The sequence below is a fragment of the Balaenoptera musculus genome, chromosome 11 (genome assembly GCF_009873245.2).
Source record: "Balaenoptera musculus isolate JJ_BM4_2016_0621 chromosome 11, mBalMus1.pri.v3, whole genome shotgun sequence".
Lineage (NCBI taxonomy): Eukaryota > Metazoa > Chordata > Mammalia > Artiodactyla > Balaenopteridae > Balaenoptera > Balaenoptera musculus.
Genome location: NC_045795.1, coordinates 67,626,089 through 67,651,111, shown reverse-complemented (window position 1 = coordinate 67,651,111; position 25,023 = coordinate 67,626,089). Strand labels below are relative to the sequence as shown.

Sequence of the window (25,023 nt, the reverse complement as noted above, 5' to 3'; positions counted from 1 at the left end):
CCCGCGTGCAGCAACAAAGACTCAATGCAGCCAAAAATAAATAATAAATAAATTTTAAAAAGATCCGGTGTCAGTCAGGGTCTCTGACTGACCAAGACCAGAGCTGTAGGGGCAGGTGCCTGCTGCAGTGGCAGGCCAGACCCACACAGGTAGGGAATGAGCACATCACTTTAGCCCAAGAAGAGGGGTCCAGGAGAGCTATGCAGGTCTGGGAGCCCCTGCCAAAGGGACAAGGTCCAGTTATTTGGTGCTGGCAAAGCTGCCCCAAGGCCGTGAGGGAGAGAAGAGTTTGAGGCTTCATTCAACTCGCCTGCTGGGGCCTCAGCAGGCCAGGGGGGGTGCTTAGGGCTGCATTTGTAATGAAGAACAGTGAAGGGCAGGGGTGTGGATAGGCTCACCATCTTCCCCCAACCCAGACATCAAACCCCATTCCCACCCCAAGCAGGTGAGGATGGGGCAGAGGAGAGCCTCTGTCAAGGAGTAACAAGGCCAAGGGTGTGGTCCAAGCTGTGACTGCTCCTCCACGGGGAGGAAGGGCAGCACCTGCTTCCCCACTGTGAAATAATAGGCAATCTCTGTATCGTCTCTGTTCCTGGTTCCTGATGCAGAGCTCCTCAAACCCGTGTAAATAGGGGTGCTTGGAGAACCTTCAAGTTCCAATACTTAGTCTCTGGTTCCTGACACAGAGCTCCTAACTGTGTAATTTCCCAAGTGTTAGGAACATCTTATGTTCTAATGAGGCAACTCTTGGTGGTGAACTCCTGGGAGGGGACTGGTCACCAGAAGAAGCTTGGAACTTTCAGGCCCACCCTCATTCTCCGGAGACGGGAGAGGGTCTGAAAGTGGAGTTAATAAGTGATCATGCCTGCATGATTAATCCTCAGAAAAAGATCCCAGAAATAAGGGTTTGGAGAGCTTCTGGATTGGTGAGCACATCCACGGGCTGGGAAGGTGACTCACCCCAACTCCACAGGGACAGACCTCGCCCTATGTATCTCTTCATCCCACTGTTCATCTGTATCCTTTTTATCACATCCTTTATTATATAATAAATCAGCAAGCGTTCGTGTTTCCCTGAGTTCTTTGAGCTGTTCTAGCAAATGATCAAGCCAGAGGAGGGGGTCATGGGAACATCAGATTTGTAGCCAAATAGGACAGAGGCTGTGGGTAACCTGGGGACCCAGTACTTGCGACTAGTATCTGAAGTGGGGGCAGTCTTGTGGGACTGAGCCCGTAACCTGTGGGGTCTGTGCTAACTCTGATTAATGTCAGGATTGAATTGAATTGTAGAACACAGCTGTGTTCGAGAATTGATGAGCGTGGGGTAAAACCCCATACATCTGGTGTCAGAAGTGTTGAATGTGAGAGTGAAGGAGAGTTTTTCCCTAGACTCCCACCACCTGAAGTGTCCCAGCGGAGATAGGGGCAGAGAGCCCCAGCCTGCCACATGCCTGGCCAGGCGGGAGGGACCCTGAGGCTGGACTGCAACCTGGGGTGGCCGGACCCAGCCCTCCTCTGGCAACACAGGACGGCAGGGCCAGGGGCTCACCATCCACGTCCTTGAGGTTGTTCTTCTCACAGGCCTTGCGTATGGCCTCGTCCAGGATGCCGTAGTCAGTCACCTCCTCCTTGATGGTGGGGAACAGGTCAGACACGATCCCAGAGAAGAGCTTGAGGTCCTCCTGCAGGAACTTGGGCACATTCACGTCTCGGATGGCCTGGAGGCAAATCAGCTCCTGCAGCAGAGGCCCAGGTCAGACACCCCTCTAGCTGTCCAGAGCCTCCCTAGAGCCCTACTCCCCAGGCACCTCTGGATGCAGCTCACCTCATCCATGCTGGGATTTTCTCGCTTAAGGTTCCCGGCAGCTGAGATCACAGTCTTCACAGCTCTCATCCCGAAGTCATAGTGATCCTGTCACCACCATACAGGAGGAGGGGTGGCTGAGCATTGTCCCTCTCGGGTCTTCTGTCTGGAACACTGTCTCCCACCTGACACCTGGCCGTGCCTCATCGCCTAGCTCGTAGCTGAAGTGTCACTTCCCCTGCAGGCCATCTGCACCCACCTGCATGCCCCAGCCTGGGCCAGGTGCCCCACTTTGGGCTCCTGTGGTGCCCTCTACTTCACTGCCCCAGTGGCCCGCTCCCCTTACCAGGTTACCTATCCTGCACCCCTGCTTGCCTCTTGGCCCCTGAGGGTGAGGAGTCTGCCTTGGTCATGGCTCAATCCCTGTGGTCCCAGCACAGCGCCAAGGGCAGGAGGCACTCAAGTTTTGTTCAAAAAGGGAATGAAGGAGTTTCCCATCTGTGCCACAAGCAGACTTGCCTCGATGGCCTTTGAGCTTCCTTCTAACATTCATCATATCTCTCCAGACCCACCCTTTCGGCCGTACTACCTTGGCTTTCCCCGCTTTTGCCTCTGGTTCTGTTTCTCTCCATTATATAGCAGGTGTGTTGGAAATAGTTAAACTTATCATTTTGCCTCATGGTGCCAGACCATGAAGCTACATCTGGACCTGACCCACAGACTAGCACATTTCCCAGAAATCTTGGACTTGGAGCTGGATGAAGAGACTGGGCTTGGCTTTGGGTCATCAGCACTTGGGAAGGGTTGACTGCATTTCCAGAACCATGTGGGGACAGCTGCTCTATTGAGGGGGTACATTTTTGAAAGTGGATGGTTAGAAAGAAGGGTGTGTGGAGGCGCTGGCACCTATGGTGCACTCTGTGGACAGCTGCTGTTTTTCCCAGTAACAGAATGCTCCTCTAGCCCACGGGTTTCGGTGGGCCCCACCTGGTCAAAGGCAGTATGGTCTCCCAAGCCACAGTGATGGGTGTTCATGCATGAGCAGGTCACCTAAAGAGAGCCCATTAGGGTGACACCAGGGACATTTTTGGAACCATTACGAAACTAAGCTGGTAGCATGTAAGCCCAGAGCTAGGGCTCCTCTCTGCCACTGCCAAGGGGGAGCCTGCCTGAGACTGGAGCCAAACAGGAAAGCTCATCCGCCAGTGCTGGTGCCTATACCAACAGCATGTGCCCCTAGAACCTGGGATCAGCTCACTGAGGGGAAGGCCCTGGTGTTGGGAGGTTCGGGTGGAGGGGGTGCTGGTTGTCCCGCTCTGGTCCCACGAGACCTAGGTGCACTTGCTCTCCAGCCTTGGATTGTGTGGCTCTTGGTCTCTTCTTGGCTGACCCTCGCTTGCACCTCAACTAGCCCAGGTGGGCATCTGTTCCTGGCTCCTGCTCCAGCTCCCCTGTGCACCACATGAGCCTGGCCAGGCTCCTGCCTACTTAGGACCTCAGTGTCCTCAGCTGAGAAGTGCGGATGTAATTCCTATCTCCTAGGGTTGCTAGGGGAAGGCAGCAGCTCTCAGACCCTGGAACCTGGTTAGGGCAGGCCCTCACCTGGGAACTGAGCTGCTCGGAGGACAGCTTGAAGGTGGTCGTGATCTTCTTGGCCAGCACATTGGCCTCGTTGAAGCCAAAGGAGTAGAGGGAGATCTCAGCGATCATGGCGTAATCCGGAACCATCATGGCCACAGGCCGGAATAGTGCCTGGGGCGCATGGTATACGTGTGAATGGAGAGGCCACCTCCCCTCCCAGAGCACCACCTGCTCTCTGGACTGTCTGGTCCTCTGAAGGAAGCTCCACTGCCCTCCTCCCCCACCGATGCTTGCATCCTCCCTCCACTGCGCCTGCCATAGCTGAGGCTTATACCCCGCTATGAGTGGATCCCTCTGCCCATTAGAAACCGGTCCTTTGTGTTGACTTGAACGTGCCCCTTACCTTCTCCCAAGCCCTGAGGACAGGCCTGGGCCCTCCTCTCCATGGCTGGGGGTGGGCTTCAGGGCCCCTGGGCAGGAGGGCTGCCATGGGGAAGCACAGTCCCTGATGTCCAGCAGCTGTGTGTACTTGCATAAGTGCTTTAGCATCTCTGAGCCCAGGCCACAGCTCTGGTGCTTCCCAATGCCCTGAGCAGCCTCCTGGACAAACCTAGGCCCGAACTCACCTTCAGGTTATCGGGCAGCTCCGTGCGACCAGCGTATCCCGGGTTCATGGTGATAAACACAGCACAGGATGGCACAAGTGGGATCTCGACGCCTTCAAACATGAAGCGGTCCACCTACAGGGGTAGGGAGGGGTTGGCTCACCTGCCCCATCCTCTGGATGTTCCCCCTCATCCCCTGTTGATGCCCCTATCCTGGCTATAACTGGTCAGCCTGTACTGGACCCCTGACCATGGGTTGGCTCCTCTCTCAGGATCTGGCCTAAGACCTCTGGTCCCAGTGGCTACCCGTGGCCTCCCAGGTCCCAGCTCCCGGAGGTCTTCACATATCTTCTTCCACCCCCATTTCCCAACACTGATTCTCCTTAGACCTGGGAAAGCTCAGCCCTTACTAGGACCTGGGGTCGGGACACCTGCCAGCCTCCCAGCTCTTATCCCCAGGAGAAGACCTCTGACCACCCTGAACAAAACTAGAAGAAGGACAAATGGCTGGGACTTTCCATAAGGGTCAGGATGTGGGGAGGGACTGCTTCATCTACTGCAGCTTGGCCTAGGAGCTGTACCCAGAGTGGGGTAAGGATATGGGGCTCCCCGACTGGCTTCAGAAGTCCCCCAGAGACAGCTCTGCTGGGGTGGGGGGGACTGCCCAGTCCCCTGTGAGATGAGAGAGGCTGGGCTTAGGGCAGGCCTGAGCACCTGGCTTCTCACCCCACCAGTGTTGGGGGGCTGCAAGGCGGCATGGGCGGGACGGGTATAGTTGAAGGGAAAACGTGGTCAGTTGCGGGAGGCGTGGACGGGGGTGGCCCCCGGGAGGCTCACCCGCTGTTGCTGCGCCTTCTGGATGGTGGTGATCTGCTGCGCCACCACAGACAGCACCTCGATATCGATGCGATTGAACTCATCGAAGCAGGCCCAGGCCCCAGCACTGAGGGGAGAATGTTGAGGGGGGATATGAGTTCAGAGCCCCCTGGCACCTCCAAGGGCCCCCGCTGACTCTGCTGGGGAGGAAGCCCTCAGTGGTGCTCTCCGTCAGCTCAGCCACAATCCCACTGCTCACCACCCCGTCCCAGTGGCCGCCAGTGGCCGCCAGGGGCCGAGCCTTTGACATCTGTTATCCCATCCCCTCCCCTCCACCATCCCGTGAGGCTCCTCTCGGCAATGTCCCGGGAGAGCTCAGCCTTCTTGCCCTGTCTGTGCCACCTGCACACCCAGCCTTACCTGGCCAGGCCCTTGAAGAACTTGCCCATGGCCATGACGTCGAGCTGGTCGGAGCAGTTGAACACAACGGTCTGGATGGCCAAGGCCTTGCCCAGGTCTTTTGTGGTCTCAGTTTTCCCTGTGCCAGCTGGGCCAGCTGGGGCACCCCCAAACTTGAGGTGCAGGGCCCCAGTCAGGGTCAGGTAGCACCTGCGGGAGTGAGAGGAGATGGGTGTGGGCCGTGCACCTTCCTCAGGAGTCCCACAGACACGAGGAGAGAGAGCCCCCATCCCCCACCGTCTTGGGCCCTGTGGAGGGGCAGCTCCTGCTCCTCCCCATTCTCAGGGCCCCAGGCGGGCCCAGCCCTGGCTGCCAGGGTCAGGATTGGAGCCCTTGGCCACCTGACCAGTGCTCCCCCACCCCATGGCCCTGCAGCGCTTGGCTCAGGGACCTGCCAGGATGGCTGACCTGTGGCCACTCTTCCCTTCCTTTCCTCAAAACCCAATTTGAAAATCCAGCTGCTACTAAATACAGGCAGCCAGAGGAAACGACTGATTGCTTTAGAAGTGTTCACTTTGTAAAGGGACTTGCCCGTTGTTTCTCTCAAGATCAATTCCTCTCTTGTGTTGAAAGGAGGACCTGACTGATAAAATCAATAAAGCCCACACCCATTAGATGCTTACTGAGCACCACACAGGTGCTAAGAGCTTTACACATCAGCTCACGAAACTCTCATAACCACCCTGAGGAAGCTGCAGAGGAAACTGAGGCATAGGGGGCGTTGAGCCACCTGCCCAAGGTCGCCCAGCCCATGACGGGCAGAGCCGGTTTTAAACCCGAAAGCTGAGCTCCTAACCTTTGATGGACTGACTGCGCCTTGTGGGCCCTGGACTCCTGGGCCAGTCAGAACTGGAGGGAGGGGCCCAGTGTGGGAGGGTACGTGGGGAGGGGGGCACTCACCTGTCTGTGAGGGGCGTGATCACCAGCCTCCCACTGTTGCCTAGGTACTCGTAGCCATAGATGAACTTGGCATTCACGGCCCGGATGTACAGGTTGTTATTCATCCAGTAGTACCTGGCTTTGCAGGGAGATAGGTTCCCAGGCCTTGTGGACCACGGGCCATTGGGCAGGGTATGTGGTAGGGGAGAGGCGTTTCTTTTGAGGAGTGAGAGCATCTAGGCGCCCAACTTGCCCCAGGGCCCCGAGGGCACGGACCACCCTATTGTAGTTGACTCTCCACATCCCCTGACCCCTCCTGCTGCTGCTCTGGCCCTGGACGTGGCCACACTGCCTGCCTCCTCACCTCAGCTGTGAGATCCACTCGAAGTCATTCACACTGACCACGTTCTCCTGGATCAGCTTGTTCACCACATCCTTAGCGTGGACCTCGATGACGATTAGCGCTGACAGCACGGCTCGCTGCATGGGGGACAGCTTCCCCCGCACCAATGCCACCAGGTCATTGAGCTGCAGGAGCCGGGGGACACCATCAGGAATGGGCAGGGCCACGCTGCGGGCAGGCTTCCCCTCCCTTGTTCAGAGGGTGGGCTTCTGCCAGGAACAACCCCTCTATTCTGGGGGCTTCTAATGGTCTGGGATGGGTGGGGTGCAGTGACCAGGCAGGGTGAGGGCAGGCAGGGCACTGGTCACATGGGAAGTCTGGCAGGGAAGTGATAAAAACGGAGGCACATGCATGGCATCTGCCTCCCTGCAGCGTATGGTGTCAAGGGCCAGGTGAGGTGGTGGGGCCTGGCGAGGAGCTCGAGGAAGGAGTGTGGTGAGGAGCCGGTGCAGAGTGAGCGCAGGCTGTGGGGTAGCCCAGGAGGGCTCCAGGAGGAGGCTCCCACTGTGACCTTCGGGAGAGGGGCATCTGCCTGTCCTCAGAGCTCCCCTCAGAGCCCCCATCCCTCTCACTTGTGGCTGGTCATGAGACACTCATTTCAAGGGTGTCTGACTTTCTACTCTTTGGCTCCAACCACAGGCCTCTTCCAGGATCAGTACACAACAAAGCTCCTGGAGGGGCTGGGCTCTCCCAGGGTGTGGGGTGTTTGTGGGGAACAGATGGTGACCCCCTTGAGTCCCACCTGCCGGGCGAGCTGGGGGAACAGCTGGGTACTGAGGTTGCTGGCCTCCAGAGCCTCTTCCACCTCCATGGTCCAGTAAGTCTGGCACCCGGCGATGGTCACCTGGCCAGGCCAGTTCAGAACCCACTGAGTCCTGAGCATCTGGGACGATAACACAGACGGGGCTGACCCAGGAAGCTGCCAGCCCTGACCCTGCACACTGTTTTTCCCTTAAATGTCATCTGTGCTTCTGGTCTCAGGTTGTTAATTCCACCTCGAAAGCAGAGAAGCCATTAAGCTCTGGGCCTCTCGGGGCTGGGCAGAGTCATTACTTCCTCTGCAGAGACCTGGAAGCAGAGGGGTGGGAGCCCAGGACGGGGGAACACACAGTCCTGGGTTCAAATCCTGACTGCCACCTATGAATCACATGCCCTTTGGGCAGGAAACACCTCTCGGCTACTTTGTAGGATAAGGCTTAACCCCCAGGCTAGCTGCTGATTGTGGGGCTGAGAGAGGTAATGGGGGTGAAGTCCCATCCCAGGGCCTGGCACACAGTGAGTGCATGAAACATAACAACAGCAACTGATTATCACTAGGAGCCAGTCTCACTTTTCAGAGGGTGTTTTCAGATTCCTCCCTGAGTGGGCCCCAAGGACCCTTTGCCCCCAGAGACACTCTGGCTGACTGAGAGCAGCAGCAGCTAAGGCTGTATGTAGTCTGAGGATGAGGTAGACAGGTAGCCCAGCCCCCGTGATAGAGGAGAGGCACTGAGAAAGGAGCAAACGGAAGAACGAGTAGGTTGGGAGGCTGCGCTGGGAGGGGAGGCACGGCTCACTGTGGGGTAGGCCTTGATGGCTCTCTCGATGATGTCCCGCACACTGGCCTTCATGCTGTGTTCCACCTCCCGCAGCCAGTCCTCCACGTTGCTGGACGGGTAGATGGAGAAGGACAACTGCACCTCCTCACCCTCTGCCGAGTACATATGTGTGATCTCCAGGTCCTCCTGGAACAGCAGCTGTGGGCAGGGGGCAGTTAAGAGTGGGGTTACCCTCAGTGTGCCCAGAAGCCCTGCCCACCAGAGCCCCAGTGCTGACCCTGCCTGTGCCCTCCACCTTCAGAAGGTGGCATTCACGTTTGGAAGAGAGCTCCACCTTGGCTGGGCCTTCCCTGACTGCTTGTGGGCAAGATGGGACTGCCTTGTCCCCAGCTGTGGCCCAGCCCACTTGGGGAAGGAGGCTAAGCCTGCCCTGCGTGTCCCCCTCCTGTGCAGGCCTGTGTGGCCTCCCTCGTAGGTGAAGATGAGGGCAAGGAGAGTCAGGAGCCTCTGGCCTCATGGGTTTCTCAGCCTAGCCAGAACCTCAGTGTATGGCAGGGGCCAGGGATCCCCTGGGTGAGCTGGGAGCAAGGGTCCCCCAACCCTGAGCCAAGGGCTCTGCAGCTGACCTTCCTCCCACAGGCCCCAGGTATGTCTCTGAGAGCCAGGAATCTCACTTGCCACCTCATTTCCTGCTAAAGAGACTTGAGGTGAGAGAAGAGGTGTGCTCCCTGGGAAGGTGCCCCAGTGCTCCTGGCCCTGAGCCCTTGGCCCAGTTACCCACCTGGGCGATGTTCTCAAAGCACTTGCGCAGGTGGGGCTGCACAGCTGTGGGGTCCTTCGTCTGGGACAAGATCTCGAGTAGCTCATCGTCAGACAGGAAGTAGAATCTGCCAGGGGAACAGGGGTGAGGGAGTGGGTCAGGCAGCCCCTGGGTCCCAGCTGCCCCAGTACCACTGACATCCCTGCACCCCAGCCTGGAGGGGCACTGGGGCCCCAGGCTCATGGGCAGGCACTGACAGAGTGGGCATGGGCCGGTGGTGCTCACCTGGGGAAGGCGCTCCTCTTGGTCTCCAAGTACTTGCTGAGGCCCTTCTGCACCATGTCCAGCAGCTTGTTGCAGTCCCGCAGGCTGTCCAGCAGCCTCTGGTCAGAGCACACATTGATCACCTGGATAGCCCGGGTCAGAGAGAAACTGGAAGTAAGAGCGGTCTGACTGGGAAGCAGCAAGGTGGGCTCAGAGAGGACCCATGCCTGCCACGTAGAGACCCTCAGTGGGGCCCGGGAGTAGATGGGGGCAGGAAAATCGCCCCGAGCCAGGGGCTGCCTCCATCACCCCTGTCAGCCCCACAGAAAAGAAGTCTATTATCAAAAAAAATTGGGTTAACCAAAGCCAAGTAATCTGATTTGCTGTAGGACTTGTCAGGGTCTTTAAAAATATTAATGTGGACTGCAAATCTCCAAGAGGAAAACCATCAACTGTTGTGTTTCTGAGGAATGTCTCTCAAGACTGGGGAGCCCACCCAGGGGGACACGGGCCAAGACCAAAGCCTTGGACTTGTCCTCCAGTCTTTCTTGTTCAGTGAGAGACAAGACCAGGAGGCTCCCCGGTGGTCCCAGCTGCCCCCTCCCATCCCCGTGTGAGCTCGCCTCCCGGTTCTCGTAGGCATTCTTCATGATCTTCCTCCAGATCCGCTCCATGGTCTGGTAGCGCTTGCTCTCTACCGGCAACTGCCGGTTGATGTCCTCAGAGCTGAAGATGGGCTCCAGGTAGAGCCAAGCCCGCTGACAGTTCAGCCACTCCTCTAGCACCTCCTGGACAGGGCATGGACTGTCAGGGCCTGGGGTCCAAGTTGGGTCCTGTCCCCCATGACCTAGACATTCTATCCCACTAGAGTTCTAGGCAGAGCACTGGGCACCAGAGCCAGTGTCCACGGGGCAATTTCTAGATGGCGCTGTCAGCCACGGTACTCCAGGGAACAAAGAGGCTGCATGGATGTCTGCCCTCCAGAGAAACCGCAAATCCCCCACAGGATGCCCAATCCTCCAACAGAGCCAGGGGAGCCACTCTTCCTATGAGAGAACCACGCCCCAACCAGCAAACCCTAAAGTAACAAGGAAAGAGCCCAGTGCACGGAAGACCAAACCAGTCTCCTCTCCTGGGAGGACTTTGGGTCTATGACCCCTGGATTCTTTGAGGTGTACTGGGACTTGAGCTTGAGATCCCCTAAAATGCTCTGTGAAACATCAGTCCAAGAGTGAGACCTCTTCAAGCCACTTTCCCCTCTGCCTCCAGATTCCCCTTTCCAAATTTATCTCTTGCCATTTCCTATCAGTGCAAACCCATTCATTCATTCGTTCATTCTCTTCTTCATGAGACGTGTGCTGCGGCCAGCCTGTGTCAGGCCCAGGTCAGGTCCATGTGGGCTCCAGAGGAAACAGAGGAGGGTATGGTCCCTGCCCTTGAGGAGCCCACCGTCCTCTAAACGGCCAGTTCTGCCTCTGAATCACCAAGGGCCCAGTGTGTGTGATGGGTTCTGTAAGAGGTACCGACCAAGGGCCTCGATGGGACTACCTTGCAGGCAGGTGTGGGGGAATCAGTGAGGGCTGCTCGATGCTGAGCCCTGGAGGAGATGGAACTCCAGGTAGAGAGGACAGTGTGAGCAAAGGACGGAGACCCAGGGACAATGCTGATGAGCTCAGGCCTCTCTGGGTGACCCGAGGAACATACAGGCAAGCCCTCCTCGCTCAGCTTCTGGCCTTCACTGGAAGTTTCTGAACAGCTCCCACAGAGGGGCTGTCAATCATACCAGTAGGCCTGGCCCTGGCACTGACCTCAGGGCTCTGCAGATAGTGCCGGCCACTGGCCTTGAGAGCCCCAAAGAGCAGCAGTCCCTAGTGCCCTGGCTCTCTTACCGTGAGCCAGCTCCAGTGAGAAGCTGAGTGAGAGGCTCAGGGCCGAGTAGAAGGGGACTCTGAGGAGCCTCAGGGCCTTGTGGTGTCCAGCCCAGAAAGTCCTGAGACTGGAGGTCCTAGCTGTCCCAAGCCTAGGCAGCACTTTGGGGGTCTGCTGGCAGCTCTCACGCCCCTCCTCAGCTGCAGCTTTGGACCAAACACTGGCCCCACCCACACGTTCTGAATTGCCTCCTCCAGCAGCCGAACCTGAGATGGAGAGCCCCATTCTAGTCCTCCTCCTCTTTGTGAGGGGCCTGTCAGAGAGCCAGGAGCTGTGCAAACCTCAGCAAGGCACTCCACCGCTTCCAAACCCACCCAGACACCATAAAGAGCAGCCCTGGGACAGGGTGCTGCGAGGGTGGGGGGATGGGGGGAGGGGAGGACAGGAAGGGCCCACCTGGGTCAGCTTCAGCTTGTTCTCCCAGGAGTTGATGCGTTGCTCGAAGGGCTTCTTGTAGGGTGAGAAGGTCATGCTCTGGGTCATGACGATGTGGTCATCAAGCAGTTGAGAGGCCTCATCTGGGCTCTTGAGGATGTGGGTCTCTGTCTCCTTGTAGGGCATCACGTTGAACAGGATGGTGGACCACTCCTTCTCCATCTTGTCCAGTGCCTGGAGTAGGGACGAGTCAAGGCTGGTCCCGGGAAAGAGCTGGCCCACACTGAGCAGCACTGGGCAGGGAAGGGCAGGTTCTACCCGGCCATGATCTTCCCTCAGGCCCCCTCAGCAAACTCTCAGCTTGTCTGGTCAACAAATCCCCCATGGACCCTCATCGGAATCCAAGGCTGACTCGCTCTCACATGTGGTGTATGTATACAACATGCATGTACAAGCATGTTGGGAGGCAGCTAAGGTACTGGTTAGGAGCTCTGGTCCCAGTTCCAGCCCTTATTGGCTATGCCACCTTGGCCAATTGCTGAACCTCTCTGAGCCTTAATTTGCTCATCTGTTAAATGAGGTAATGCCATCAGCACCTTCCTGAGAGAGGAATAACTTAAGAGGAACAACTGAGTAATAATAGGGATGGTAGACACCATGCCAAGCACTTCATATGCATTATTAACGCACTTAATAGGATGCACCTCAACCTCTGGGCCTGGTGAATGACCCCAGGGATGGGGCCCAGTACTGTCACCTTCCCACACCATTGGGCAGCATGTGGGTGGGGCAGGGCGGGCCTGCTGGTGGCGGCCCACCTGCTCGATGGCATACTCCTTGCCAGCCACCTCGGCCACCTTGCTGATGCTCTCAGTGTGGTCCTGCAGGTTCATCTCAAGGCAGCGGGTGAAGGTCAGGTTGGCCTTGGGCCTGACATTAATGTTGATCTCATTGGACAGCATGTCCCAGTGCCGGGTCCTCATGCCAGGGTTGCGCAGTCCTTGGATCAGCGGGATGTACGGCTTGAACTCCTCAATGCGGGCCTGGATGTCTAAGGCCACATCCTGGCAGGCTGCCGGGCAGGGCAGGCAGGGGTGAGAGGCAGCTGGCACAGGCAGGGAAGGAGGGGACGGGCTGGCTGGGCTGCCTACCTGGGATGTCCTTGAACTGCTTCACGCATTTGTGCATGGTCTTGAACGACTCGATGACGTTCTTCTCCAGCTGCTCTGCGTCAATGGCTGACAGGGGGTCGTTCATCCAGCTCTCCGACCAGCGCAGCCAGTCGGAGGCTGTGGTCCAGAGGTCCAGGTAGGGCTGGAACTCCTTCACCATCCTGGAGAGCTTGTCATACTGCAGGGGCAGAAAAGCTGGGGCTGTGTCGGGGTGCTCCCCAGTCTCTCTCCACGCTGCTCCTTCTGGGGCCCCTCCTTGCTCCTGGCTGCTGTCCCTGATCCTGTCCCCATGGACTCAGGCCTGGCCTCCCTTCTTCCTTCCCCCCATGGGCTCTGGGCTCTGAGTGGCTGAGCAAGGCCTGCACTGAGCCTCCAGCCTCCTGCTTGGGTCCAGGCAGCCTCCTCGCCCTGGGGGCCGGGAGACGAGGGTAAGCTCTTCTCTGCAGCCTGCTCAGTCCTGCCCCCCCAAATGCCAGGGCCCTGCCACCTGGCAGCTGGCTCCAGACGTGGCCGCAAATGCCACGGGCTCCTCCTCGAGCCCTTCTCAGGGCTGGGGGGCAGTGTGCCCAGAGGAGGCCTACGTTGGTGATGGGCAAGCCAAAGATGCGCTCGCGGTTGTTGTAGAGCATCGCCAGCTGCTGGCAGTCCTTCAGCTGCTTCTTGACCCGCCGCACCTCGTTGGCAATCTCATGCGCTCGCACAATCTCCACGTGGGTGGAGAAGCCAGCTACCACCAGCTGCAGGCCAAGGAGCAAGGGATCAGAGGCCTCTGTGGGCCCACCTATGCCCACGCATCCCCGCGCACACCCAGGGAAATTGAGGTCCCCAGAGCATCAACATCTCCCAGTTCTGAGGGGACTTTCTCCTGCAGTGAGCGGTTCCTGGCCCATCACAGGCAGCTGACCACCCCAGGGTAACACAGCAAGGTCAGATGGAGACCCAGTGCCCATGAGGACACAACAGAGGGGTTGGGGCTCTTTGCTACTCCAAAATTTCCTGGAACTTGCTGCCCAGGCACCTCTCTGACCTTTCAGTTCACTCTTTTAGCCACTTGTTCACTCACCCAGCAAACATTGACACAGCACCTCCTGACTGCAAGGGGCAAGGCCTGGCCCTGGAGAGGTGTGTGTGTGTGTGTGTGTGTGTGTGTGTTCTCAACCCAGCCCCACCTGCAGCCCTTCCAGCTTCTCCTGGAAGTTGTTCTGATCCATGATCTGGATTTTGCGGAACTTCTCCTCATCTTCCATGTGTTGCTGCCGTACCATCTCTATCTGCCCGAGGATCTTAGCAGGCCAGTTGCTGGCAGCCCATCTGGATGGGGCAGGGGTGGGTTATGGGGGGGAATGTCACACTGAAATCATGGGGTGTGCAGGCCAGGGTGAAGGGGAGAATGGGGGATCCAGGCGGCAGCTGGAGCAGCCGGGGCTGGGCAACCGGGAGGTAGAAGTGAGCCTGGAGGCAGCCACTGCCACCACTGAAGTGTGGGGCTGCCTGGCAGGGAAAGCAGTCCCCACTCTGGGATTGTGGGCAGCTTCCAGGGAGATGCACACCCAATGTGCCCAGTGCAGTGACAGGACAAGAAGGGAATGGTGTCCAAAATGAGAGAAGCGATCCTGAGTTCCCCAGGTCTGTAAGGGGCCTCAGCTCAGATGAGGCAAAGTGACAGCCTCTAGCCTGCATTTCCTTGGTGACCAGACAGGGCCACCAGACCAGCTTCCTTCATATCAACTCCCTCTGCCTGGCTGACCTGGTGGCCCTGTGGGCTTCAGAGATTCTGCTTGCAGTTGGCCTTGGGCTGCAGATCCTGGGGGAGGCCACCCTGAGCACCAGGATGTCCCATAAAGCAGGTGACTTAGGGTTCCTGGGTAGGGTTCCCAGGAGACAGTGCCAGTCTCTCCCAGACCCTGGCAACCTGGAGCCAGCCCTAGGCCATACGACAGGCTGGGCAAGGGGTCTCTTGGCCTCAGTAAGGCAGTCCCAATCTGAGGCTATTTCCTATGAGGCTCTCGAGCTGGGTGGGGACAAGTGCTCCTCCCCAGGGACCGCCCACCAGGCTGGGCTTTGCCTTCTCGCCATGCTCCCAAGGACCCCCAAGGGCCTCAACCACAAACAAGGGGATCCCAGGCCCGGTGAACATGTGTGTGTCAGGCCAATGACGGGATAGAGAATGGAGACAGGGTGGTGGGCAGCAGGGTCCCTAGACCAAGAGGGCCAAATGATTTCCTTCTGCCCCACTGGCCGCGTGGCCCTGGCCCGTGTGGAGCCGTGTGACCGCACAGCCTGCAGCCGCCATGGCTCAGCACCTCCTCCCCCACCTCCTGCTATCCACCACCCGCCTGGAGTGGGGACCGACCTCACACTCACTTGTCATTGAAGTCATCTGTGCTGAGGTTGTAAAAGAACTCGTCCATGACTTGGTAGTTGTCCATGACCTTCACAATCCGATCCTGCATGTATAGGCATTGATGAGAACTATGTGTACCTGGGAGGTGGGAGGGTAACTGGGACCAGGCTCCCCAGAGTGGTTGGGTGTTAGGGAGAGGCTGCCCTCTTCCAGAGAGGGGAGGCCTGGGGTGGTGGAGGAGGTGCTGGCATTGGGCTCAGGGCTCCAAGGGCCTGGGCCACCACACCTCCAAACTCCAGCCCTCCACTCATGCCCTCCTGACCTCCCAAACAGCATAGCTCTGAATCTGCACCGTGCACCCAGCCTCATAACCCTCCAAGCCCACCTGTCCTCTGTGTGTCTACCTCACTCCCAGCCTCCCGGCTCCTGCTCTCCCAGCCCCTGCCTGTCCCCAGCCCCTAGCCCCCTGTGTACCCGCCTCACCTCCAGCCCCACCAGCTTCTCGGGGATGCCCTTCATCCACTCACGAAGCTCAGCCAGCTCCTCAATGCTGTTGGGCTTCTCGTAGATCTTGCGGCTAATGCTGCGGAACTCTTCACAGATCTGGCAGGAGGGGGAGGGCGCTGGGGAGGCCGTGTGCCCCTCCCTTGCCTGCCCAGGGGCCTGCTCCTCCTTCTTGGTCCCAGTATCTCCCAACAGGGAACTGCCCCCACCCCACCACATCCTTCCAAAAAGAGGTGCTCCCTTCCAGCGCACTGGGGAGCTGAGGGTTACCCAGTGCGTTTCCCCATCCCCAGCCGCCTGCACCTGCACACCCTCAGCTCTGCGAAATGATCCATCTCAGGGTGTTCTTTGTGAGGGGTTTCCAGCTCTTTACAAGTCCGGGGGAAAAGATAGCAGCCCCCACTTCCTGGGACCTCCCATATGACCCCAGGCAGGGTCAAGGCAGGGTGACTTCCAGACCCTTCCATTGGCCTGGATGTCTGCAGACACCCCTGAGCCTCACTCATGGGAGTTTGCTACGTATGCACGGTGTGTGTGCTGGTGCAGTCTCTGGGCCTGGGCAGGTGGGCACCTACATCATCCACCTCCTTGTGCAGGTTCTTAGCCAGGATGTCCAGCATGGAAGTGGCCAGGGCCTTGCACTTCTTGGACAGGCTCTGTTTGACGTTGTCGACGTTGACGTAGAAGGGCCCGATGATGATGATGCTGGGCAACGAGCTGTCCAGGATCTCTTTCTCCTGCAGGTGGGTGAGCACCACCTCCCGCACCTCCTCGGCCGACGGGCACTGCGTCTGGAAGACCCTGTGGACAACAGGCACCCACGAGGGGCAGAGGGTGGTGAGAGGGTGAGTGGGGGTCACACAGACAGGCAGACACACTCCGACGCACCCACGCACTTGAGGAAGGTGCCAACATCATTGTTGTTCAGTTCCAGGTACTTTCTGTACTCCTTGGCGTAGGCCTGCAGTGGGATCATGGCCTTGCACACAGCATTGGCGATGACGGCCCGCAGCTCCTCCACCAGCAGCTCGTGAAGCCCCACCGACTCCAGCAGGGGGTCACCGCTGATGAAGATGTCCTCCATCACCAGCTGTGGGGCAAGGTGGGGAGGCGCACAGAGCTGGATGGGCCACAGTGCAGGCGGGCAGAAGGGTTGGAGTGTGGTCCAAAGACTGAGTGAGCGGCAGCGTGGCCGAGCATAGACAGCATGGTGGGGGCAGGGCAGAGGGTCTGCTGCCACGTCTCTTAGGTGAGGCTGTGGACTAATACAAGGCGGGAAGGCCCAGGAGGCACACCAAGGGGCAGCATCTTCCTCTGCCTTGCCTGGCTCAGCTCAAGGCCAACGGGACAACCAGGTCACTGATGTCTCTGACTGACCAGCAAGGGACAGAAGAGGGGACTGGAGTTACAGAGGCTGTGGGGCCTGGAGTAGCAGGCTGTGCTGTGGTGACGAATGAGGACCTTTGAGAAGGGGTCCCAAGACTGGAGGTCAGTCTCTGTCTACATCTTGAGTGGAAGAGAGAGGTCAGGAGCTGGATGGGATCTGGGTCAGACATGGCTGTGGCAGGAGTGGGTGAGCGAGCCTAGTTCCAATCGCAGGTCTGACCCTTAGCAGCTATGTGACTTTGGGCAAAACTTCTCCAAGCCTCATCTACAAAATGGGGATGTTAATGGTACCCAGTTCAGCTTGTGGTAAGGACTAAATGAGCTATCCAAGAATTAAAGGGCTGAGCACACTGCCAGCCATGATGAAGTTGAACTGCTCTGACACTGTGGCAGCACCCTGGCATGAGTGCCGCTGTACCTTCTCCAGCTGGGGCACCGCATGGGTGGCCAGGATGCCCTTGTCAAAGAGGTTGAGCAGAGAAGTCTCAAACTGCTCCAACGGCGTGCTGTAGTGCACCCCTGAGCTGTCCAGCACCAGGTCCACGATGAACAGGGGATTCTTGCGGGGCCTGCAAGGACAGCGGTCGGGCAGATTGTGGGCAGGGGCCTGAAGAGGGCTGTGCACAGGAAGCCCAGTCCCTGCCCTTGCTGCCGGCATTATGGATCTGGAGCTTCTTCATGCATGAGACTTGCCTCTGCCCTCTTCCCAGGAACCTCCAAGTTACCAGAGAGAAAGACCCACACCAACCAGACAGGCTCCTCCATTCCTGCCGCTTGTGCAGAGGCCCATGGGCACCAGGGAGAGGGAGGACGACCTCCCCGCGGTCCTGAGGTCATCAGGGCAGGTTGGAGACGCCCTGGGCACTTGTGGCGTCCACGTTCTCCCTGGGAGCCCACCATCCTTGGCTCCAGACACCCACTACATGCAACGACATTCAAGCCTAGATCCCAGCCGAGCCTCCCCCACACTCTGGATTGCCAACCACCCTGACCTCAAATGAGCATTTCAGACACTCCACGTTCCCTGACTCCCACCAGGGCTCAGTGGACCCCAGGAGTCAGCCTTGTCTCCTCCCCTGCCCTCTTCCCCCTACACATCCTCTCCCCAGCACTACGGCCTATGCACTGCCCCAAATCTGCCCTACCCAGCCCCATCACCCATTGTCTAGACAATGGCAAGAGCCTTGGTCTCACTTCTCTTCTGCCTCACTCATCCTCACAAACCCAGAGCATGGTTTTGGAATATAATTTGGATTGTTACTCCCCTCTGATGGCTGCTGACCACAATTAGAATAAATCCGGCCCCCAAACATGACCACAGGAGGCTCTACATGGTCTGGCCTGGTCCTCGCAACCTCTCCCGAGTCATCCTGACCAGCCCTCCCTGCCTTTCCCTCTCCAGCCGTAGCCACTGGCCTTTCCTTCCATGACGGCCCCAACTTTTCTCTTCCCTCCGTGCCTCCGGGCCCTCCACCTGGTGCCCCCTCCCCATCATCCCCTCATGGCTGGTTTCCTCTGTCTCAGTTCTTGGCTCAGATGCCACCTCCTCCCTGACCCCCTTGGCAACGCCCCCTCTCCTGGATATGTCAGAGGCCCTGCCAAGATCAGCAATGACTGTATCTGTTTGTTTCTTTGATTGCTGTCTGTGCCCATGTGAGAGCAGGGGCCGCACGCCTCTTGTTCCCCTAGAACCCCACCTGGTTCATGGCAAGTACTCAAAAAACATTTCTCAACTGAGGAACTCAGTGACTGACAGAGATGGAGGTCACCAGAAGACACGCCAGGCAGAGCTGCTGGGACATTCCCCAGCAACCAGGGCGGAAGCCAGGCCCACCCTGGTGTCCAGGACCCAGCAGTGCTGGGCACCCTGCCCCTGGCTGCCCTGGCCCCCCGACCCTGTACCGCCCTAGCCACCGGCACCTGACAAGGAACAGCTCTGGTGTCGACAGGTGCCTCTGCCCAGCCGAGCCCCACCTGTAGGGGCTGTTTATGAAGTCTTCGCCCCAGACCATGTCGTCGGCACAGTCGAGCACGCTGCAGCAGGCATCACTGATGAACTGCGCGAAGCTGGCGAGAGAGTCCTGCACCAGGAAGCGCAGCGTGTCCTGCAGCATGTACTTGAGCAGCTCCATCAGCCTGCGCAGCTTTGACATGAGGTACACCTCCCAGTTGGTCTCATAGAGGTTGTACCAGCCCTTGCTCATGTCACGCAGGCTGCTGCGCATGACCACCTTGAGCGTGGTGATCCAGCTGTCCTTGAGGAACATCTGCACCTGCGGTGGCCACAGGTGGCATCATGTGGCTGCCTGAGGGGCACACTGCCCACAGCCACCATGCTCGGGCACTCTCCAGACTCAGATGACCGTGAAGGGATCTCCCCACAACCCCAACTTACTGCCAAGCCCTGCCAACCAACACCCCCTATGACCCCCAGAGACCAGGGCTTCTGGAGGTGGGGGGATGAGGGAGGGAGGGGCAGCAGAAGCAGGGCTTTCCCTCCAGCCAAGGGAGAGACACAGAGACACAGAGAATGAGGCAGAGAGAGAGAGATCGAGGCACAGAGTGGAGCAGAAAGAAGGAGCTTTCCTCCTGGGCCCACTGGTGCCTGTCTCCCGTGAGGCTGCACTTCTCCCCCTCACACTCCCATGCTCAGGTAGATATGGGGGTGCATGGGGTTCTTGCTCCCCTTTCCAAGACCGGGAGTCTGCTTCAGAGGCCACCAGTGTTGGGACAGAAAATGACTAGAAAGGGAGCCCAGCCTGGTTTTCCTTTTCTCTCTAAGATGAAACACCCGGATGGCACCCGCCCCAGCTTCCCACAAGGTCTAGGAAGAGGCAAGGCCTGGTTTTAAGGAAAGCAGGGGCTCTCGGCTGATCAACTCCGGGCTTCCCAGGGCCCCTGTCTGTGCCCATCAGCTCCGAGGCCCTGGCCCGCTATCGCCCTCTGTGCCCTGGATGCCCACGCACCTGGGAGTAGGTCTGTGACTGGATTTGCTCGAACTCCTCTAGGCGGCTGTACTTGGAGAGGCTTGAGTGGAAGAGGGACATAGCGGTCACCTTGCTGCACTCTGCCCGCACCTTGCTGAGGGCCGTGATGACCTCCGACCGTGTGAGCAAGGACACGAAGGTGAAGTCTGCCTTCTGTTCCCGGAATGGGTACTGGGGGACACTCACCAGTCCTGCAGGGATGGGGGCCAAGGGCCAGTGTCAGATGGGCCTTGGATGTACCAGGGGTCAGGGCGGATCTACCGGGTATTGATGGAAGGAACAACTCCTGCCTCCTCCCTGGAAGAGACACCCATGTCCCTGGAACCCCTCTTTCCCCATGGCCTACCTGGGTGACCCCAAGGCTCCGCAGTGAAGTGCCCACTCTGGGGTGGGTAAACCAATTCCCTCCAGGTCACTCTGGATCACAGGCCCCTTCAAGGTGGGTGAGAACCATGGGCTCCCTCCTCACCCCCTCCCACCCAACCTGCACACAACCCCTGGGGCCCATCTGGGGCCTGCCCTGGAGCACCAAAAAAGGAAGACGTGGGCATCAGGCCCCTGGGAGTGCCCATGGTCTGCACCCACCCCAGTTTCCTGGGCACCTCACACACGTGGAAGCTGGGGCAGGGATCAGAGAGCTCCAAGCAAGGAGCTCTGAGACTCGGTCTGCCACATGTCAAATGGAGCTGCGGCAATGCCAACCTACTCTTGCTACTGGAGGAAGAAAAGGACTGCATGTCCCTAGGTCAGAAAATCAGAGCACTTTTCATCCACTTCTGGACAACTGCTTTCCTAGTCCATGTTTACCTTGCCACTTCTGCACCACTCAGACTACTATTTTTAAAAGAGCCTTCAGGGGGCTTCCCTGGTGGCGCAGTGGTTGAGAATCTGTCTGCCAATGCAGGGGACGCGGGTTCGAGCCCTGGTCTGGGAAGATCCCACGTGCCGTGGAGCGGCTAGGCCTGTGAGCCACAACTACTGAGCCTGCGCGTCTGGAGCCTGTGCTTCGCAGCAAGAGAGGTCGCGACAGTGAGAGGCCCGCGCACCGCGATGAAGAGTGGCCCCCGCTCGCTGCAACTGGAGAAAGCCCTCGCACAGAAACGAAGACCCAACACAGCCAAAAATAATTAATTAATTAATTAATTAATTAATTTAAAAAAAAAAAAAAAAAAAAAAGAGCCTTCAGGGACTTAGCTGGTGGTCCAGTGGGTAAGATTCTGCGCTCCCACTGCAGGGGGCCCAAGTTCAATACCTGGTCGGGGAACTAGATCCCGCATGCATGCCGCAACTAAGAAGTCCACATGCCGCAACTAAAAAGATCCCGCACGCCACAACTAAGACCCGGCACAGCCAAAATAAATAAATAAATAATAAATATTTTAAAATAAAAATAATAAATCAAAGAGCCTTCTTCTACCCCCACCCCCACCACCCCAACCCCCAGCTCTCCAGGCAGGTAGGAAAAGAAGGTGATGAATGCTGGGGACAGGGGAGGTCCCAGAGGGAGGGGCAGGAGGGGCTCTGGCTGGGGGTGGCCACGGGCCCGCCTCTGTCTAGCCAGCGTCACCTTGCTTAGGCACCTTCTCCTCCTCTTCCTTAGGCAGGGTCACATAGGAGAACGTCTTGGGCTTGGAGGAGATGATTTTGTCAAAGTTGATCTTGTTCATGCTGCGCTCGTAGTCCAGGTTCACTTCTCTGGAGAGATTGCTGAGGTGCTCCAGAACCCTGCCCATGTGGAGCCGACAGGGCGGAATCAGGGGGGCCCCACACCCCAACACACACTGTGGGCCAGCTGGGCCCCAGGCTCTGGGGACACGAGTTTGGGGCATCCCTTCTGCATTCCTGGGCACACCTCCTACCTGGCCCCCAGCCACCAGCACCCGTCGTGCCTCTTCTATGCCACCCCCGCCCCCAGGATCACATCAGTCCCTGAGTCTGCCCATTTTGCTTCCCACTCTTCACTGACCTCCCTGCCGCCCCCTCTTGCCCCCTTAAAACCCATTCTCCGCTTGGCAGGAAAAAAAAAGATATTTTAAACATGTAAATGGTCAAGCCAGTCCTCTGCTCAAAGCCCTTCCCTGACTCCTCTCTCACTGCAGGCCAGTGAACGCGTTCCTTCTTACCGCCTGCGCCTGCCTCATAGCGTCCGGCCTCCGTCTCCAGTGTCTCCCAGGCTACAGCGCCCTCTCTGGTCCACTCCGGCTGCATTAACCCCCTACTGCTCCTCACGTCCCCCAGATGTGTCTCCACCTCTCAGCTTCGACACCGTTGTTCCCTCAACCAGAATCCTCTTCTCCCCTTGCACTGTAGGCCTCAGCTCAAATGTTCACCCCAGCGAGGGCTTTCCTCACCACCTGATGTAAAGCAGCCCCTCCAAGACATCTCTATTCCCTTACCTTGCTCTGTCATCACAGTACCCATCAGAACCCAGACACCCAGCTTTCTCACTGCCTGTCTTCCTGGCTAGACCGAGAGCCCTTTGTTGGGGGTGCTCACCACTGTGCCCCAGTTCTGGCACAAGATAGGTACCTGCCACACACGTGGCTGGCCGCCTGACAGATATCCAATGCCTCCTATCTGCACCTCACTTTTGCTCCAGATTTGTTCCTTTCTCACATGACTCAGGGGAAGATGAACCATCCCCAGCTCCAGGGGTATATCTCAACTAGTCTACGTCGATCCTGGTGGGGCTTGTCCCGACTGTAATTGTTTAGGAGTGGCTACAGGACCCAGTTGTGACTGACCAGTGACTGATGCAGAGATATAGAATCAAGCCCCCTTGTCCTGTCTCCCTCAGGACAAACTCTGTGGTGTCATTCATGCTCCAGAATTCCCCGTGGGATCAGAGGCTAGCTTCTCCTAAAACCCCACCTCTGCCTAGATGCTTCCTCCATCTTATCCTGCCTCCTTCACTTGCTTGTAGATTCTCCTGAGAGGACTGCATCAAAAAATCACTTGTACATGAATCTCTGAAACAGGCTCTACTTCTAGGGAATCTAATCCACAGCAGGAGTCAATGGACTCTGGACATTGTGCTTCTGAAACTGCTGTTGCCATCTTCCCTGAGGACGAAGCCAGCAGACACCAGACAGAACCCTGAGGTCCAAGCCTGGGATGTCCTGCATCAGATTTCTTGTTACATGTAAAGAAATGAATTTCCCTGCTTTCTAAGCCAATCTGAGCCAAGCATCTTTGTAATTTATAGCCAAAGATACTCTAAATAATATAAAACTCAAGAAATGGAATTCTGGACAACCATGATAATGATGGCCACATCAATTCAACTCTCCCAGCACACTTTTTAAAAAAAGAGAAGAGGAAAAGAAAAGCAAGAAAAACAAATAGCACTACCCAAAACGTACACCTTTAGCATAACTAGAATAAAGAGAATGTCCAAACTTACATTATCTTCAAGTAGAAAAATAAACATCAACTCCCAGCACACTCTCACTCACACTCCAGCTGCAAGCCTTCATGGAGAACAAGGGCAGTCCAGGAAAAACTGTGCAGAAGAGTGGTGTATGGTATCCCCCATATGGACCTAAAATCCTTCCAGAAGAGAAAGTCTCTCCTAACTGCAAAAACAAGAGTCCCGGTAAATCACAGCACTTACTAAAAGGAAGGGATTTAGCTGCATGTGTTCAAGGCAGGATTCTCTGAAAGGCATGACTTATGAGGGGGGAAGGTAAAAGGAAAGAAGAGGAATCCTTTGGAGATTGGAGGGTGAGGGAGAAAGAAACAAAAGTGAAAATTAGAGTCCTGCAAGAGAGAACAAAAAATTTGGAAGACACATGACCCTTCCCCCCAACACCCGCCCCCCTACATGGCCATTTATTAAAAAAACAAAAAAAACCAAAAAAAACCAGTTTGCTATACTAACAGAGGAGGGCGCCCTGGGACTAGAAATCTTGTAGATCTTTACAAATCAATGAAATGAGTAGGTGAAAGACTACATTTACATAAAGCTACTATAAGAAAAAGAAAGAAAACACCTTAATTGATGAAAATTCTCACACACCCCCCAAAAAAAAGACAAAGCAGAAGAAAACTAATACAACACTTCAAACTAAAGTAAACCTCTTCAAACAAGTATTTGGGCATATGAAAAATAAAACACAGAAATAGGCAAATAACAGGAAGAAAAGAAACGATATTTAATTGGACTCAGTGGAAAAAAATGGAAGAAACTAAATTATCTTATGAAGGAAAGCTAAATTACAAGTTGGCCATGGAATAATACAGTCAAATTAAAAAGGTAATAAAATACATTTAAGAAAGTCACGAATAAAACCAAGAGAATGAAAATGAGAAAAAGAACAGAAAAGGATCAGAAAGTAGCTGAATTAGAAACAAAGAAGAAGCAACACGACAGATAAATGGTTAGATAGATAGAATGGAGTCTCTGATGAAGAGAAACAAAACAATGGAACAGAACTAATATTTAAAACTACAATTCAAGAATATTTTCCAGAAATAAAAGAATATCTGAATTTATACATTTAAAAGGCCCATTGTGTACTTGGGAAAAAATATGAGAATGATCAACTCTAGGACATACCCTAGTAAAATGATTAGGCTTTAAAGATGAAAAACAAAAAATCTCCAAGGTCTCCAAGGAAAAAAAAAATCAAACAACTTACAAGAGAAGGGGACTTTGACATCAGATGTCTCAAAAGCAACATACAAAGCAAGACAACAAGAGTTGTCTATGCAAATATATTTTAAAAACTAGGTAACATGGATAATTTTCTAGAGAAACAAAGTATACCAAAATTGACTCCATTAGAAAAAAGAAAGCTTAAATAGATCAAATTTCTGTAGAAAAATAAAGTTATAGAAAAACTAAAAAAGCCCCATGTCCAAATGGTTTTACAAAAGAATGACCACACAGCCCCAATGCAACATAAATTGTTCCAGAGTACTGAAAAAGATGGAAAATGTCAAAATTCTTTATATGAAGCAAGTATAACTTTGCTTCAAACCTGTTTAAAGAAGTACAAAAAAAAAAATTGCAAGCCAATATCACATATCAATGATAAAGTTCTAAATAGCATATTAATGGACAAAATCTAATACCACATTAAAAATGATACACGGGGCTTCCCTGGTGGCGCAGTGGTTAAGAATCTGCCTGCCAATGCAGGGGACACGGGTTCGAGCCCTGGTCTGGGAAGATCCCACATGCCACAGAGCGGCTGGGCCCGTGAGCCACGACTA

At 56.1% G+C, this 25,023-nt stretch overlaps 1 protein-coding gene across 1 annotated transcript in view; it reads right to left on the bottom strand.

Moving 5' to 3' along the window:
• The window catches only part of DNAH1 (dynein axonemal heavy chain 1), an 87,326-nt gene that overhangs the window by 30,241 nt on the left and 32,062 nt on the right, over positions 1–25,023 (bottom strand). The window contains exons 10-35 of the mRNA XM_036868566.1: positions 21,374–21,531; positions 19,786–19,997; positions 18,794–19,092; positions 17,238–17,388; positions 16,330–16,523; positions 16,009–16,234; positions 15,413–15,532; positions 14,950–15,032; positions 13,755–13,896; positions 13,167–13,322; positions 12,565–12,763; positions 12,232–12,485; positions 11,435–11,647; positions 9,733–9,897; positions 9,131–9,252; positions 8,867–8,972; positions 8,104–8,283; positions 7,290–7,430; positions 6,509–6,672; positions 6,166–6,279; positions 5,227–5,415; positions 4,828–4,933; positions 4,012–4,125; positions 3,407–3,556; positions 1,826–1,912; positions 1,550–1,736 (exon numbers count right to left, since the gene is read on the bottom strand). Of these exons, the coding sequence (XP_036724461.1) occupies positions 1,550–1,736; positions 1,826–1,912; positions 3,407–3,556; positions 4,012–4,125; positions 4,828–4,933; positions 5,227–5,415; positions 6,166–6,279; positions 6,509–6,672; positions 7,290–7,430; positions 8,104–8,283; positions 8,867–8,972; positions 9,131–9,252; positions 9,733–9,897; positions 11,435–11,647; positions 12,232–12,485; positions 12,565–12,763; positions 13,167–13,322; positions 13,755–13,896; positions 14,950–15,032; positions 15,413–15,532; positions 16,009–16,234; positions 16,330–16,523; positions 17,238–17,388; positions 18,794–19,092; positions 19,786–19,997; positions 21,374–21,531 (4,232 nt within the window). The remainder of the gene's footprint in view (positions 1–1,549; positions 1,737–1,825; positions 1,913–3,406; positions 3,557–4,011; positions 4,126–4,827; positions 4,934–5,226; positions 5,416–6,165; positions 6,280–6,508; positions 6,673–7,289; positions 7,431–8,103; positions 8,284–8,866; positions 8,973–9,130; positions 9,253–9,732; positions 9,898–11,434; positions 11,648–12,231; positions 12,486–12,564; positions 12,764–13,166; positions 13,323–13,754; positions 13,897–14,949; positions 15,033–15,412; positions 15,533–16,008; positions 16,235–16,329; positions 16,524–17,237; positions 17,389–18,793; positions 19,093–19,785; positions 19,998–21,373; positions 21,532–25,023) is intronic.